The sequence below is a fragment of the Emydura macquarii genome, unplaced genomic scaffold (assembly GCF_026122565.2).
Source record: "Emydura macquarii macquarii isolate MOO-44397 ecotype Brisbane River unplaced genomic scaffold, CSIRO-AGI_Emac_v2 contig_1146, whole genome shotgun sequence".
Classification (NCBI taxonomy): Eukaryota; Metazoa; Chordata; order Testudines; family Chelidae; genus Emydura; species Emydura macquarii.
In genome coordinates, this window is record NW_027131283.1 from 6,976,958 (window position 1) to 6,994,768 (window position 17,811).

General features: G+C 42.1%; 1 protein-coding gene across 1 annotated transcript; it reads right to left on the minus strand.

The window, feature by feature from the left end:
- Positions 1-258: 258 nt before the first annotated feature.
- CD164 (CD164 molecule) lies at positions 259-17,399 on the minus strand. Its single transcript, XM_067546576.1, has 6 exons — positions 17,183-17,399; positions 9,264-9,347; positions 7,677-7,742; positions 5,867-5,944; positions 5,018-5,098; positions 259-3,303 (listed from the first exon to the last, which is right to left on the minus strand). The coding sequence occupies exons 1-6, from the start codon at positions 17,253-17,255 to the stop codon at positions 3,137-3,139; spliced, it is 549 nt and encodes a 182-aa protein (XP_067402677.1). The 5' UTR covers positions 17,256-17,399; the 3' UTR covers positions 259-3,136.
- Positions 17,400-17,811: the final 412 nt, after the last annotated feature.

The following is a 17,811-nucleotide window of genomic DNA, read 5'->3' on the forward strand; positions in this document are numbered from 1 at the left end:
GGAACATTGCATACCCAGCTTGTGCATTGCTTCAATTTCAAGCTTCCACTGATTTGGCCTCATCCTCGTTGTTGCCATTATCTTTTCAGTTAACATTTAAGCCAACCCCCGTTTTTCCACAGCATTTCTTGTTTGGAACATCCAGAGACACAGTGGCTGTCTTGAAAGCAAAGACTGTAAGGACAGTATAGTTTAAAAATTATCTTGCCTAGTTGCTCAGCAGAGACAATATTTACAAGATAAATACAAGCAGAAAAATCCATTCAATAAATGTGATTTTATTTGTCAATCTGGTTTTGTGATTAGATTTGTTTTGCATTTCTTCCACTGAAGATAGAATACAAACAATACAGCAATGTCTGCAAGGAACATTCATAAGATACCAGGTTCGATAAATATATATTTGCACAATTTGGCTTCAGGAACAAGTCAGATAATAAACAGCTTGGGAAAAAAAAAAAAGGTCAACAATTCAGTGCCTAAGATCTGCTTTAAAGGGGCAGCTTGATAGCAAATAAAACTACTCCATGGAGACAATCTAAGAAAGCTACCTTCCACTTCAAAACAAGGCTAAGAGGAGCTGAAAGTTGTTAATGTAGGTCACATTAGTAGCCACCATAGACTAACTGGGCACTGTAGTTTTTGCAAGGAAGCTGTCTCAATTTTTTAAAAATATTGAACAAAAACCATAGTGAGGCAGCCCATGCACGTCTGGCAAATCAGTCTATCTATGATTTCATCAGCAACTTATGGAAGTTAGTTTGTCTAGCAAGGCAAGTATGTCCTAGAACACAACAAAAACTGCAGTTCTGCAATAAATATGCATAACAAAATAAGAGCTTCCTGAAGATTGACATCCATGGCATGAAGATCCTGGGTTTCCTAAGTCTTGGAAAGTAGCAATTGCTGACACCACAGGATTAATCTAGTAACTAAGGCAAGGTACCCCATCCCCTTCAACAAATCTGAGGCCAGAGAGTTTAAAACAATTAAGGCACTTAAAATGTTCTTGCTTAATGAGCATATTTTTTAAAATAAGTCAAGCTCAGCATGAGACTAAATAAGCATTTTAGTAAAATTTTACAGCATCGTTAATTTAATCAAGTCCAAGTTTAACTGTGGCATTGTTTTCCTTAAGTGTCCTTTAGCCTTTTGGTGCAAGATTCTAAGACCAAAATGTTAGAGACAGCTTTTTAGAGAATTAGGCACAATACTAAATAAAATTGTTTTAGGAACACTATTGAGAATAATCTACTTTGTGTAAAGAGGAAGGTCTTATTTGTCACATTATAGAAATAAGTGCATAGAGAATGTCCCTTTACCCAAATTAAGTTATGAAACAATTTAAGGAGATGGGAATGACAGACTAAAATGATTTTACAATATAAGGCCAAGGATACACCATCCAATCCAGACAACTGTTGCTTTGCTGGAAGTTGGGTGGTCAGTCTGTTTAATAAACCTGAGCTGATTGCCTGCCTTTTGTCAGGAGTGCATTAGCCTGCAATCCTCTGAATGTACAGCACTGTCTGTCTGGTAACCATTATTTTATGGAGCAAGTTTAGTTTTCTATGCAGCACAATGGAAGCTGAATGCTTTCGAAAGTAGACGATCATGAGGAAGCAAAACTCACTGCAACTAAAATGCTTTCTAAATGTACTTAAGTTATCAAACCCATATATTGCTCTGACTTAATTTATTAATAATCATGCTAATTGTCAGTGTTTTAAACACCCAAATTAAGTTAAATATTTAAATCATGCAAGTCAGTAGCTGCATAAGGCTATAGAATTTCCTCAAAATGAGGATAAGGAACACCATCCATTTGAAATAGTCAATTTCAATAGTTAAAAGTAGCTTCAAGTGCTATGCCTGCCCCAATCCACCTGCCACTTTGTTGTTTTATAGTTGTTTGTTTCACTCCCCTATTGCTGCATGAAAAGCACACACAGAGGAGGAGAAAGTATTTGTAGGCAGTGGAGAACAGTGAAACTTACTATACACATTCACTGTTATAGTAATCTTGAACTTCTGAGGATAGTGTTTTTTCAGACAATTTGTGATTTAAGTTGAAGCCAGGAATGTGAATTAATGCTATAGCCTTCCTATATGCTTGCCTTGTTACAGGCCAGAAATAATTTGAGACGAGTGAAAAAATCTAGTTTGTTCACTTTCAAGATTAGTCCAATATCTCAGTCCCTCATTCACAAAAGAAGCCAACCACTCAAAAGAGGTCAGAAAATAAAATTATAGCCCTGTTTTTGTTGTAGTGAATGTTGAGATTGGAATGGTGTACTCTGCTTTATTCTATCAGCCTAGTACTGCATCAGCCTTTAACTTTGATTCAAATAAGAACTGCACAAACATTTGCATTTGCAACCTACCATTTACTCTTTAAGGCACTGGCCTTTATTTCCCCTTACATGAGGGGAAAGTCTCGCCACCCGTCCAATTATAACAACTGAAAAGAGCACATTTTAATTTCTTAAGCTTGGAATGCAATTCCCTGGTTGGCATTTTTAATTCTCATGTAGAAAAGTATGGGTTTGGCATTACTTTCATTCAAGGGGATATTTTTTGAAGACACAGTATGTACTTCAACTAACCTTTGTTCACCTTCCTAGCAGTACACCATAAGAGCCGCAAGCTAGCACACAGGGTATTTCGCTCCCAGAAGTCACTCACCGGTAATCCATACCTTGATAAAATTATAGGGATACTGCACTTAAGGTTGACTAAATCAGCCTCCACAATCATTATCATGAGATTGTCTACTCAAGACAGTGTTACCACTGAATACAAGAATCATTGCAAGTCTACATTTGGCATGTCAAGATAAAAACAAACAAAAAAAACCGAGTCCCACATCTGCAGCCACTAAAGGAAAATAAGACAGTCACAAGGACTCATGCAGCATATTGAGTACTCCTGTTGAGCTAGAGATGATTCATACCATCTCCTGCCAAGTACAGTGTTGCGAAAATATCATCCTTTCCAAAAAAAAAAAAAAAAAAAGTCTTCTTTTGGAGATTTAAAGGATATTCTGAACAGTGGCATTCCATATGGGACAGAGAATATATTTTGGTTCAGTGAACTACAGGCGTTGGGCTCCTAGTCCATTGTAAATTGGCAGGTTCTAGAGAGTATGATAGTTTCGATCTTTAGACTTGCAGAATTTATACAGGAAGAAGATTACAGCCTGCAGACCCAGCACAAGGACAATCCCACCAATGAAACTGGCAGCATCAAATGTAGACTTGTGAGGAACTGGTTTTGGGGGACTCTCAGTAGCATGTGTTGTACCTGTTAAATAGACAATTAGAGTTTATTGTAAATGTGACATCCACACATTAAATATTAGTACAAAATTTGGTGTTTTCCTTCTTGTACTAAGAATCTGTTCAGAGGTTTGAGATCAAACACTGCTTAAAAAAGGTACGTGTGCACATGACAACCCCTAAGCATGACATTTGCCAGAATAGTTCTGAACTTCCTTCCTCAGTATTGACAGGTTTGAGGATTTGTCTAAACACTGTTTACAGTAGTGGTTTTCTACCTGTGGTCTGTGGACCCAAGAGTCCACAATCTGTCTAAGATTCCCAAATGAGTCTGCACCTCAATTCAAAAATTTTTAAGGATCCACAAATGAAATAAAGTTGAAAACCATGGGTTTATAGAGATTAGAGATGTACCTTTCAGTGAAACAGATTTACTGTATACTAGAGTATGTCAGACCATAAGTAACTAAAAAGTGCTTTGAACTTCTTACAAGAACTGGTTTCATCTTCATTCCATGGAAGATTCCCAGTTAAACTAAATCTGTACTGCCTCAAACTTTTGTTTTACTTTAAGAATGATACCCATCATTGATATCTCAAGACTCCCACACAAGGCCAAAAATAATTTTCCTGATGAGATGAGACTCTCTTCGGTTACTTGCCCCAATCTATTGTTCTGCTCATATTTAGTGAATTACCTTACTAAAGAATTCAATAAGATGTGTGTCTGAATACTCTCCCATCTGTTACACATTGGCTAGAAAAGTTTTATTTACTAAAGCAGCGGTTCTCAACCGGTGGTACGGGTGGTACTCCGGAGAAGGCTGGGCGGTACGCGAGCTGTACTGTGCCGCTGAATCCGCCGCCGGAAGTGCCCTCCCACCCACCCCTGCGAAACCCTGCCGCCGAAAAGGGGCAAACGGCGGATGGGTTTCGGCAGAGGGCATTGTTCCCCCCATGTAACACGCCGCCGCCGAAAGTCCCCCCCCCTTTCCCCCCCGAGTGGTAGTCGGGGAAAAAAGGGTTGAGAACCACTGTACTAAAGGATTTAGATCTGATTCTCATCCCAATGCACGGAGCCTCAAAAATTGTAGTCATCAGCAAACAGATGTTTTTTAAAAGCCACCTCCCCTTCTGAATATATTTTATGAGATGAAATTAAACTAACAAATTTACACCAAGATGCAGACTCTTAAATTGACTCCTATTGTTGCTGCCCAACATGTGTTAGTGCAGTATTTCTTAGCCCCCCCATCCATGGACCAGTGCCAGTCCCCAAGATCTCCCAGACAATTTAGGAAGGCAGCAAGCTGGTCCCTGGGATCAAAAAGGTGAAAAACCACTGCGTTAGAGTGTTTTACCTTATCCCAAAGTTGCGTCATGAGTGCAAGTTTAATATTTTAACTCAGTCACTGGACTTCATAAGTTTCTTTTGTGCAGTTATACTTAACATGACTGGAATGAAGCCAGTCAAACTGCTTAATTTGGCCAGTTCACTTACTTTAAAATTTTACTGAGCAGTGTTTGTTACTGTCAAAGCAGTACCAATAGATATTTTACCTTGATAAAACCTGTTGTGGCATGCAATATCATGGCTTTCTGGCATACCTGCAGTCACTATTCTTCACTACTTCCTGCCACGTGCTAAACAACACTTATTTCCAATTAAGCTTTTCCAAATAGGAAGATTTTTTTTATTTTTTTGGTAATACTTAAACTGACAATGAAAGAAAAGTTACCTGGTGTACTGACTGTTGTGAGAACTGTAGTACTTGAAGCAGTAGATGGAGCAGCAGGTGAAGTTGCATTGCTTGCATTAGCTGTTTTGAAGACAGAAACATCTAAGTTCAAAATGTATATACTTTTGTAAACTCTATTTTTGTAATTGCTTTGTAATTAGTTTTTATAGGTTCTTATTCACTCAAGCAAGAACCACCACCCTTAAAATTGCAGGCTATGTACACACAGAATACAGGTACTTATAATGCTGTGCAGTTAATATTTTACAGACAGGAGTGGTTCCATATGTATATTTAAAATTTAACTCTTGGTGCAGCAGTTACCTGAATACTTAAGGGTCTCTAGCCATTATAAATGATTCAGTTCATTAAAACAGCACAGTTCTTCATTTTGTATCGAGCACTAACATAACAGTGATATTTGAAACATTAAAAATATTTCAGCTCCCTCAGCTGGAAAACTGTTTCACTTAATTACACAGTAGAATCTTGATTTTATGGACACCAATCTTACGAATAAGCAATTATATGGACCATGTTTCTTGATAGACTTATTTTTTTCCCCCACCTAAAAATGATGTAGTGGAAGAACAAAGTTGACATCCCTTCAAATTCCCATGCTTTCAGCAATCATTGGCAATTCCTTTGTAGTGATTGGAAGGTCAAGCAATTTATACAGTGTACCATACTGCAATGTATGCACTTTACCTACTGTAACTGAGATGTTCAATTTTATGAACTACTTATTCCCAATTAGTTTGTAAAACAAGGGTTCTATCAAAGTTTGCTTAAAGTTATCTTACTTAACTCAATTATCATTTCATTACAGCAAATATTTCTTTAGGTTACCTGTGGTAGCAGTAGCAGCTGTGGTAGCATTTGGTGTGGTAGCAGCAGCAGCTGTGGTAGCAGCAGCAGAAGTTGAAGCTGTAGAATTGTGTGTCAAAAATAAAGTTAACTGTTTAAGACTGACTGTAATAAACATAAAACAGATTTCCATTTAAGGATATTAAAATGGACCCTTATGAAGGCTATTATGAAGGCAACATGACCAGAAGAGAGTTCACTGCACTATAACACCACTAAATTGCTGGGTGATTAAAATGAATACTGAAAGCTGGGATCACTGAAGGTGTCCAAAAGGCTGAGTGTATCTAAAGTTCTCCTTCCTGAGAATACCAGAAAGTAAAACCTGAGCATGAAGTCTAAGAAGCTGCTAGAGCTTTTTAAAAAGAAATGTATTTAATAAAAGCAGTTTGCTGTATGTACACATTCTCTAAGCACTGAATACAATGAATGTTATTTGGGTCAGCAAATTCATTAAGATTTCTTTCTAAAGGGGGCCCAACATATTCCCAGGGTACAAGATAGCAGTTCTTGGATATGCAGGAGTCAAGTAATATTTGGTATAATGAGAGAAAAAACAGTATCCCTGCAAACCTAACAGAAACAGATTGGAGTTCTGCTACTCAGAGCACTGTTGGGTATGTCAGAATAACAAGACAAAGTGGTGTTCTACTGAAAAGTTGCTTGGGGGGGGAAAGCATTCTGGAGTTCCATATTTGCCTTTTGACTCCAGAGCAAATGCAATCAGTTTACAAAGAGGTTTTCTAATTACCAGTCCCTAAAACCACCTCAAATCAGAAGTGAAGCACAATGTTCTTCCTGGCTCATACCTCATCATAAAGTTCCTATTGCCAAAAACATAACTATTCTGTGTATAAAACAGAATGAAACCCAGATCTCATAGCACTGCAGAGTCAATATAGCTAAGAAAGAGTGAAACTAAAACTTTTAATCCACCAAGTCAAAAGATAATAACTTCTATACATGAGTATTTAGTTAAGAAAGGGTGATTTTTTGCCAGCTTTCAGAGAAAGATAATCTGAAAATGCACATGGGTGATAAAGGAGTAATCCAACACGCAGTCTAACAGCTATTTAGATACTGTAGGCCCATTTTCCCAAGCATGGCATATTAAAAATTATTTATGCAAAAATTGGGTGCCTAAATTATATTCTTAATTATGTATACATGTTAAGCATGTGCAATTTTCACATATGTAATTCTGGAAAACCAGCCCCTGTATTTCAAGATTTTTTTAAACTCTCTTTACTTGTGTCTTATGAAACTGAAAGCTGAACAGATGTTCTACAGCCTTTATAACACTCCAGATGGAAGTCAACACACCTTTTAACCTATTTTGAAATAGCATCTAGTGGTTTAAAAAAAATAAGGCTCATAACCATAAGGAACACAGTAATATCTCAACAGAAGTTTTTCAGATGCAACATACCACTAATGAACAGTAGCTGAGCAGCAATTGGTCCACTTTCAACAAGTTAACAAAAACTAAGAAGGTAGCCAAAAAACTTGGAATTTTTTTTTTGAATGAAGTAAGCTGCTTAATAAAAAGGCAACAATATGTACGGTCAAAGTGTACAAGAATGTGTATTTTAAGGTGTTATACATTTAAATCTAGGCTTAACTGGACAATTCTCAATGGTTACATACTATACAGATTTGCTTATACAAGGTATGTTAGTGGAGGCTGATAACTATTGCACTGGAAATTATAAAGAATAAGAAGATTGTCTCGAATAGATAAATTGGAAAAATTTGCATTAAGTGTCAACCTAAACAATATCTAGATACTTACAAGAACACTCTGAAATGCTACTACAGTTGTTGAATTCCGTTGTGTTTACACAGGAAACATTTGAGTCTGCCAAAAAGAACAAACAAAAAAAACCAAAGAGAAGTAGGTAAAGGGATTTTATATTGACAGTTTCTCAAAAATGAGTATCCACATCATGCTTTATTTCAATTTCAAATTATGTTTTCTCACTTTCTAAATGGTTTTACTGGGGATTCTCTTGGGATGTAAGTTTTTGTAAAGCAAGAGTGAACAAAACAGTAATATTCACTCACGTGGCACTGTAAGCAATCCAATACCTCTTGCAATATATTCTAGTTATGGATACCTTTTTCAAAATGGCACATAAGCAGGTATGTGGATATAAACAGAGTCAGACAAATTTAAATAAAACATTAAAAGCACTATTTCGTCTACTGTTAAACTTCACGTACTACGTTTGAAAAACTAATATAGAAATACTCCAGGCCCAATTCTGTGATACTGCATCATGACTCCCATTAAGAATAAATGGAAGTTGTGTGCATATATCTAAAACAAAATTTAGCCTCCAATTTAAAAGAGGAATTCATATTTATGTTTTGATCAATCAAATTGACAATCCATACATACATAACAGTGTTAATGTAGCCGATTAAGACGTTTCAAGACATTTAGCACACCTATTTGTTCATGGTCTTCTCAAACCCGTTGTCGAAAACACTTCAAATTTTGTCATTCAGGAAAGAGACCACACATACAGAATTTTTAGTGGAAAGAACCTTTTGAGGGGAACCCCAAAACTGGGCTGGTAATGTTTAAGACTCTTTCCATTAACTATGGAGAGAGATCCTCCATAAGACCTTACATGGGTAGTTTAAAAATAATCATATGTTTCCCCATTACCTCTATCCTCATTTCCTCCTCTTGTTCTAATTGTTTCATCCACTTCTGTGCCTCATGTTAGATTCTAAACTCATCATGGAAGGGGACTGTCTTAACCTATTACAGGGCCAAGCACAATGGGACCCTAATTCTAATTGTGAATTCTGAGCACAACTAAAATATAAATAAATAGGCTAACTTATATAAGGGAGAGTCTGCTGCCTTGTCGTCTCTTGGGGCACCTAAGATCAGGACTGGATTTAATAAATCTGTGGGATAATCTCAAAAGGGACTGCAATGTTGGAATGCTTGTCCACTTTAACACAAAGTCCATCCACAACCTCCTCAGCAAGACCAAGTAATTAGTTTATTGTGTTTTGAGAAGTCTGTTGCACAGCTAGTTGCTAGGATTTTCCACAGTGCTTCAGGTAGGTTGTTCGGTTAGTTGACCTTTACAAATTCTGCTTTTAGCTATATTTTGGGCATACTATTCAGCTGCCTCTGGGTAAGTGTTTAAGATTAGTTTAACTGTCATGTCAAAGTGTTTGTAGTTTGTATCCATTACTGATTTGGGATCTTAAATTAGAACAATTTAAAAAAAAAAAAAGATAGTTGCTTTTCACTATGTTATTCACCAGAACAGAGTCATCATTCATCACCCCTGTAAATATCTGTGAATTCAGGCAGACATATTTAGTTATTAAATTAGTTTTTGCAGGTGTTTACCTTTGCAGTCAATCCACTTGCATTTTGCACTTGCGGTAGTGCTATTGATACACTCACTGCAGGTTTTAAGATCTGCACAGTTGGCTGAAAAAAGGAATAAATACATTTAATTATGGGCCAGTTGATCACTATCAAAAAAGCAACTCTCTCAAAAATAATGGGATTAGTTTTTTAGCATTTTTAATAAGTAAAACAGATTTGTGATTTAGCACCTATGAACTGAGGGTCTCTAACACACACTCAAAAATGCTTTTAAATATGAACTGAGTTCCCCAAGAAGAAAGCATCTTTATTTTCAGGTAAGAAACTGTAGCACAGAGAAGTGACATGCCTAAATTCACACAAATCCATGGCACAGAACCAAGATCATCTGACACCTAGTGTTATAGCTAACCCATAGGATTATCTTTTTCCTCTCAAGTATTGTTAGTGACTCCACTTGCATCAGGAATAAATACATTCAAATGCACTTTATTCCTGACCAGTGGCTCTCAACGCATGGTCAAATCAGCACACAGTTGTAGGTCATGTGACGTGCTCAGGACCATAACTAGGGTGGGGCAGAAGGGGCACCTGTCCCAGTTGAAGAGCCCACAGGGGTGGGGGTGCAAAAATGGGACAGTGTAGGATTGGGCCCCGCATCAGCACCTATCCCCCGGATAGGATTGGGCCCAGCAATATCAGCAGGAGGCTAGGTGCTCAGCGCCCTCCTCCACCTGCAGGCTCATAAATCCAGTGACCCCGCTGGAGAGGCTCCTCAGCACTAGGACTGCAGCAGCAGGTGGGCAGGGCAGGCTGCACAGCTGAGCTCCCTGCAGTTGGGGGGTGGAACCAGCGGGCATGGGGAGGGGGGTGCAGCTGGTATGTAAGGGACAGACTCTAGGTGGGGGGACTAGTGGCAGTCCTTGGGAGGTTGGGTGCAGCTGCTGTGGGGCAGTCCATGGATGGGGGAGTGGATGCTGGAGGAGGGAAGTCTGTGGGGTGACCATTTTACCCTGGACAGGGCACCCTGTCTCTGCAGGGCAGGCATGTGTGCCAGCCCAGTGTCGAGGAGAGGGGTCTGGATGCTGGGGGGGGGGGGCCGCCATTTCCTGGCTGTCCCTAGATGCGGGGGCTGGATGCAGGCTCTGCAGCCGCACTCTGGGCACTCAGCCCAGAGACGCTGCCAGGAGGAGCGCAAAAGTGAAGGTGGCAACACACCATGCCAGGCCACTTTTACAGTTAATTAATTGAAACAAGTAGTGTTTTGACTTATTTTGCTCATTTAAAATGCTCTTGGGTAGACAATTTGCCAGTGTTGAAATGAAAGGTACTATATTGATCTGAATTGTATTACTGTCATACAACAAATACTAAACCTTTTTTTTTTTTTTTTTGTAGGTGTACAGGTGGTGTATATATATTTTGTGGCTGTAGCCCACATACCACAGAAAGCTGCATATGCGATCCACAATGGTAAATAGGTTGAGAACAACTGCTCCTGACCAACAATACTATTGCTATTCAAATGCCACTGCCCAGATATGGCATTTTTACCTTATATAGTGGTCTCCAAATATATTTAAAAAAAAAAAAAAAACTCATGAGACTCTAAACAGGGAACAGAAAACTTACAGGAGTGAAGGGAACTCAGGATATGTCTACACAGCAAAGAAAAACCCACAGCTGGCCTGTGCCAGCTGACTCAGGCTCACTGGCTGTTTCACTGCTGTGTAGACCTCTGGGCTGTAGGATCCTGTGAGGTGGGAGGGTCCCAGAGCTAAGGCTCGAGGCCCAGCTGGACGTCTACACAGTAGGGAAACAGCCTCGCCCCCTGAGCCCTGCAAAACCGAGTCAGCTGGAATGGGCCAACTGCAGGTTTTTCTTGGCTGTGTAGACATACCCTAGGTCTGTCAATAAGACTTCACAGGAGTTTGCTGAAACCTCAGAGGGTATATAAGCCTTTACTATAAAGGGAGGAGACAACCCGAAAATAGTCAGTTAAAAAGTCGCAGGAGAAAACAGCAAAATGGAATCAGTTATTGCTGGCCTAACTGGTAACAAATAAGGACTAATTCAATGGCACCAAAAGTATGGAACAGACCAAACTGAAAATAGTTTTCCTATTTTACCACACTGGCAACTAGCAACTAGTTTTGGTGGGACAAAATTATTTCAACATATTAAACCTATGTCTCATAACTGGCTCTCCAAAGAAACTTTGCTAGCAGGACCAAAAGTCTCTTCAGCATTCATTGTACAGCAGCATGCAACTTATTAAGCACATACTTTAGCTGATAAAATGCAAGTGTTACATTCGATTTTTCCATAGTCTAGAACTCTATCCTGGCTCTTGGGAGTGGAAGAGTATAGTGCTATAGACAATAACAGTCTAAATATTAATAGGAATAACTGCAACTGAGCCTGATATCTGTAGATGGGTAAGAGATGGACCCTTCCCTCAAAATTCAAATATCAAGGTTACCACATTGCAGAACCTGAATATCCAGAATACCAAGAGTGGTCTTTTCTTTCTGCTGAGTATATAGCCTCACTCATATGAGGTCTGTTACTGTAGTTTGAGATAGTTGGGAGGGAAGATAGGTAACTGAAAACCAGGAGTGGCTTATTATAGGACAGAACACTCCCACTCTCATGGGTTTCCCCAACAGCTGTGACTTGGTACCTCTGCTTTCATAAATAGAGAGTAGTCAACTAACTCAACCTTGCTTATCTTTTGGAATACTGAGATTTCTTAAGGTACATGCAGAAAAAGTGACGTACAGTTTTTCTTGAAGAAACTAAGGGCTTCTCCACCTGGGAGTGAACACATATTTTAATATAAATTATTCTCCTGAATCAGAAGTCCAGTTGTAATTACAGATTATCCTTAGACTTGAACCAGACAAGCAATGTCCTGTCTGTCCCTTGGATATGCACTTGTGTCCTGTCCTGCTCGTTTTTACCAAGAACTCAGTCAGAAGTGGTTTCCATGTGAAAGTGTGCCTACAGACACTATTGTGATCAAACAATCCAACCTCTAAAGTTGAATCTGAGAAGACAGATACTGGCTCAGATAAGTATTCAGCCAGACGTCAAATGTACTAGACCCTGTCCTGGAGCAGGAAAGCTTGGAGCGGAGCTTTGTTTTGCAGCCCCTAGATAGCTGCAGGCATCACTCTTGAAACAGCAGCTCTTGTCACTATACTTTTCACATTAAATATAATTTATTACTTGATGCCAAAGTATTAACCTGGCTTGAGTGACCTTTCACATTTCCTAGTGAAAAGACTTTCATACTCTGCCATATGCACTGACCTTTGGCAATGTAGACCTGGTAATCTACATCTTGAGGTGGCAAGTACAGTTTGGTAAACTGTTCAGCCACATGAAGGCCATTGTGTTGAAGTTCAGGGGCCTTGAATTCAGCCCTTTCTTCTACATAAGGCTGCCTCAGAATTATGAAAAGAGGTGCAGGCATGGTATCTTATCCAGACATTATTGCCTATTTCTCCACTTCCCAGGAAAAGGGGGGGGAGGTTTAAAGGACTCTTTTTCAGATGCTTTACCAGCTCATCAACAGGGATGTAAGGACACACCAATCCTAGTCACATAGGAAAGCTGGTCCAGCTATCCATCAATGAATGTGTCACAATTCCTGGAGAGGCACCGATCCAAAAAAAAAAAATCAGCTCTTTGGCTATGTCTACACTGATGGCAGCAAAGTCACCGCTGTCAGATAGACTTATCTGGACTGACTGAGCGGTCAGTGAAGACCCACTCAGTCGATCCAGAACTTGATGTTGTTAATCCACCCCCGCAAGTGGCGCAGTGCAGTGAAGACGGTGCGCAGAAGAGAAGCACAGCAGTTGACGGAGTTACGCAAGTTCCTTGCGTACTTTGCGTAACTCCCGTCGACTGCCGCCAAATCGCGGAGGTAAGTGTAGACCAAGCCTCAGTCTGCAGTTTCTCCTCCTCTGTGGAGATGTATATGACTAATAACTATACCCTGAATGGAATCAGAATAGCACTAATTTTCAGATTCTTCCTTTTACTACCACACAAGCAACTAGGTATGGCACTTCAATAGGGTTGTGGCAGCAGCTTCTGTCCTGCCATCAAGGCAGTTGCTACCAGCTTTGTTGAGATTTTCAGTGCAGTGGCCATCTTTTTGTATCACAATGGGTCCCAGTCCATGGCTAGGGCTCCTATTCTTGTTGTTTGTCCTTCAAGTTCAAAGATGACCATGACATCGCTGATTGGTTTGGTTTCTGTGAAAATGTGCCAATGTGAACAATCCTGAGTGAGATTTTCCCGAAACTCTGGGTCAATGTTGAAACACCTCAAGGATAACTTGAGGGAGTTTTTGAAATATTTCTTCTGGTCTCCTGGAAAGCACTTTCCCTCCTTTAGCTCACCATAAAAGATCTTTGGCAGTCACTCATCTGACATTCTGATGACACGGCCTGCCCATCTCATTTGTGATTTCTTCAACAGAGTATGGATGCTTGGAATACCTGCCTATATGAGAATCTCAGTACGTGGAACCTTGTCTTGCCATCTCAGTTTCCTCAGACACCCCATGTGAAAGTGATTCAGCTTCATAACAGTGTCTGTACACTGTACAGGTTTTGCATGCATAAAACAAAGTTGGCAACATGATGGCTTTGTAGACCTTCAGTTTTGTTTGTTGACAAATTACTCTGCGTTTCTACACATTTGCATGTAGTTTGACTAAGGCCACACTTGCTTTGGCAATTCTGGTATTGGTTTCATCATCGATGTGAACTGCACGTGACAGTGTACTACTCAGGTAGGTGAACTTGTCCACTGCCTGGAGGATTTGGCCATTCACTTTGATAGTAGGCTCTACATAAGGTTTCCCTGGTGCAGGCAGTACATCACTTTTGTCTTCCTGATGTTGATTGAGAGACCAAAATTGTTACAAGCTGAAGAGAAATAGTCCATACTGCACAGCATGTCAGACTAAGATTTGACATTCAGGGAACAGTCATCAGAAAATAGAAGATCACAGTCACTTCCTGAACCTTCTGCTTTGCCTGTAGTCCCCTCAGACTGAAAAGCTTGCCATCAGACCAGTATCTGATGCCAATCCTGGTGTCTCAGTCACAAAAGGCATCGTACGCATGGTAGAAATCATCATACTGAAGAGAATGGGGACCAACACACAGTCCTGCTTGACTCCATTGGTGACTGGGAATTATTTGGATGACTCTCAGTCATCCATAATGCGAGTGAGCATGCCATTGTGGAATTGCCAAATCACTGAGACACATTTCTCATGCAACTGAATTTCAGCAGGGCTCCTAGACACCACAGTAATACAAATAATAAAATTGTGTCTGCCTGACCACTGTGGTGCAAGTGTACCACTAATCATCTAAAAAGAATGGAATTGTCACCTTTGACCATGAACCTGAATGACTGGAATAATTCAGTCACAAGAAGTCAGATCTTCAGATGCCATCCCAGGTTTGATAAGGGTACTCTAAAAAGGTTTCAATTCAGGGCTACATCAAGTCAAAAGCTGCAATAAGCCTCATAGTGCCTCTTGCTTTCAATGCTTCTGCTGAGAAAGCTACCCATCTGAAGAGGAGCTGAAGCTCAGTACTGTGGACTTCATTGTCAAAAACTGCAAGTTCATAAGGTGCTGCTGACCCAGATCTGCTTACATGACACAACTGAAGTAGATAATGTTACAGTGGTTTCCGCCATTTTCCTCAGTTTTCGAGGAGTAAGTGACTGATAACTGCTCCTCTATTAACACCCCTCACTTGCAGTTCTGCATGGATCTAACCTGTCCTCTTATGTTGAAGCAGGATGATGCAAATCATATCAGAACACAGAATTACTGACAACAGTAATACAAAAATACCAATTATAAACAGTTAATATGATTTTTACCATATTAATGACTCATGTCATCTCATTTTGCTTCAAACAAGCTATAATGGCTTTTAAAGTTTGAATGTATGAACAGCTCTAATTTTGTCCATGTGATTATATATGCTCTACTTGGATCTACTACATTTAGCTATTATAAACAGAAGTCCTGATTTTTTAGAATGATTGTCTGAATACAAAAGAACGTTAATTAAATTAGCCTGCTGAAATTCTCACCCACGTAAGACAAAAACTTCTATTTCTCTACATGTGATGTGCCAAGACCAATATTGAAGTGACTAAAAATAAGGTGATCTAGCGCCCTGGCCAGTGACTTACCAGGTATTTGGCAGGGGGGGAGGGGGGGGGGAGTGTTTGCAGGCCCATTTCCTGTTCTCTCCCTCCCCCCCACGGGGGTGGGGGAGCAAGAGTGAGGGGGAAGGCTGTCTGGTCCCTGCGTGCCTGGTATCCCCAGAAAGCAGCAGCAGCCACCCTGTGGCCCTGCTTGGGGCTGGGAGCAGCGCAGCTCCAGCCAGCAGGGCACTCCACCACTGGGTCGTGGCCCACTTGGGAGAGGGGTGGGGCTGGAAGGAGGAAGTGGCCACCGTGCGGCCCTGCTTGGGGCCAGGAGTGGCGTGACACAGGTTGCCAACCCCTGATCTAGTGTATTAAGAATGCGATCAAGCAATAGCGAGCCTTGGTTTCTAATGCCCTGAACTGATGTGAGGCTTTGGCAAGCCACTTCCTCCACTGCCAAGAAGTACAAGCGTTAACAACACACACCAGATTTATGAACTGAATCGTGTACCACACACCTCATTTGAAACTGGAAGTATGCAATCAAGCAGCAGCAGCAGAACAAGGAGGGAAAAAAGAGTAAATACAGTAAAATACTGTTTTAAACATAAGCTACTAATAATATAAAGGGAAAATTAAAAAGATTTTACAAGGTAAGGAAGTTGTTTCTTCTCTGGTTTCATTTAAATTAAGATGGTTAAAAGCAGCATTTTTCTTCTGCATAGTAAACTTTAAAAGCAGTATTAAGTCAATGTTCAGTTGTAAACTTTTGAAAAAACCACCATGTTTTCAGAGTTACCAACATTTCAGAGCTATGAACAACCTGAGGTGTTTAACTCTGAGGTTCTACTGTATTTACCTTTACTGTATTTACCTTTCTCACAAGGTCATACCCAGACTGACTGTTTAAACTGAAGCATAGTCAGGACAACCGACAAGTAATTATAGTAATGCATTTCCTTGATGTACAGGGTGCTAATTACATCAAACAAAACACTGTATAGCAACATCCAGTTGTTCAGTTGTGTGCACTGAACTCTTGCAGATTTGAGTACATGGCTATTAAAAAAACTCCAAGGTGCCAGTTTACTTAAGAACAGGATCAGGCAGTAGCCGGTTACTCAGCTTTGTCGCGCTGTTTCCTCCCCACGGTCTTTGCACTTTTTTACACCAACTATAAATCACTTCTCTGGAAGGCAGATCGGAGAATCTCCTGCCCCGGATTACTCAAATCTGATAAGCGGCTCTGCTTAGCCTCCTGCTGCCGCAGCAGGGGAAGCAAGTGCAGCAGGCGGCGATGATAGCAGCAGGGAGCCGCGCTCTCGGGAACTGGATCCAGGAGCTGTGCCGAGCGAACAAGCCGGCTGCGCCCACGGGGCTGCCCCCAAGTCTCCTCAGCAGCGGGGCAGAGGGGGGCCACGGCACCACCGCAGCAGAAGCGATGCTGGGAAGACGCCCCAAAGACGCCCCCCCCCCTCGCCGGGCTGTGGAGCCGCAGGCGGCGCCGGGCTGGGGGTGCAGGCGGCGCTGTCCTGTCACAGCCCGGCCCGGGGACGCGCCCCCCGCCCGGCGTCACACACCCGCGGCCAGGCCAGGGCCGAACTCCTGCGGGGGCAGCGCTGGTACCGGAGGGGCGGCCCCGACCCGCATAACCAACCAACCAACCAACCGCCCGCCCGCCCCCGACGCGCGGGGCCGCTGAGCCGCTCCCAGCCTCGCCGTCACCCGCCGGGCCTCACCTTCCCCCGCCGCCGTCCCACACAGCAGGGCCAAGCAGGCAGCGGCGAGCAGAAGCCCCGGCGTCCGGACCATGGCGCGGTGTCTGCGTGACTAACGGGCGGCGAGCTCCCGCCTCCGCGCGCCGAGATTAGTCACCTGACCCGGCACGGCGCGCGCTCTCTCTTATTGCCGTTGCTGCTGCTGCTGCTGCGCGCGACTTCAACCCACACTACGTCACGTATGAGCAGGCTACACGGGCGTGGGGCGGAACCTATTACGTGGGAGAATGGTGCCGCCTCGCGCGATCGGCCCCGCCCAGGGCAGCGGCCGCAGGGAAGCAACGTGGCTCCCTCCATTCGCCGGTCTCGTCCCCGCCGCCCCTCCCCCATGTACAATGGAACAGTCCGCAAGCCGAGCAGCGGGGCGGGGTCAGAACTGGGGTAGAGAGAGAGGGAGAGGGAGGGAGGGGACAGGCCCTGAACCCGCCCCCGCGCGCTGCGCTGACGGGGGGGCGCGGCTGCGTGCAGCACGGCGAGTTCGGGCCGAGCTGCAGGCGGTGGGTGCCTTTGCCTCAACCCCGATCTTGCACCCGGCCGGGATGTCACTGCGGGGAGCCGCCAGTACGCGCACAGCGCGGGGGGCTGAAGAG

What these genes read in the sequence shown, in the direction of transcription:
- CD164 (XM_067546576.1), bottom strand. Translation starts at nt 17,255, where the DNA reads ATGGTCCGGACGCCGGGGCTTCTGCTCGCCGCTGCCTGCTTGGCCCTG. An exon ending in AGCTGCTACTGCTACCACAG is followed by an intron (nt 5,099 to 5,866) that starts GTAACCTAAAGA and finishes TCTTCAAAACAG; the next exon opens with CTAATGCAAGCAATGCAACT. An exon ending in CACAACAGTCAGTACACCAG is followed by an intron (nt 3,304 to 5,017) that starts GTAACTTTTCTT and finishes TCTATTTAACAG; the next exon opens with GTACAACACATGCTACTGAG.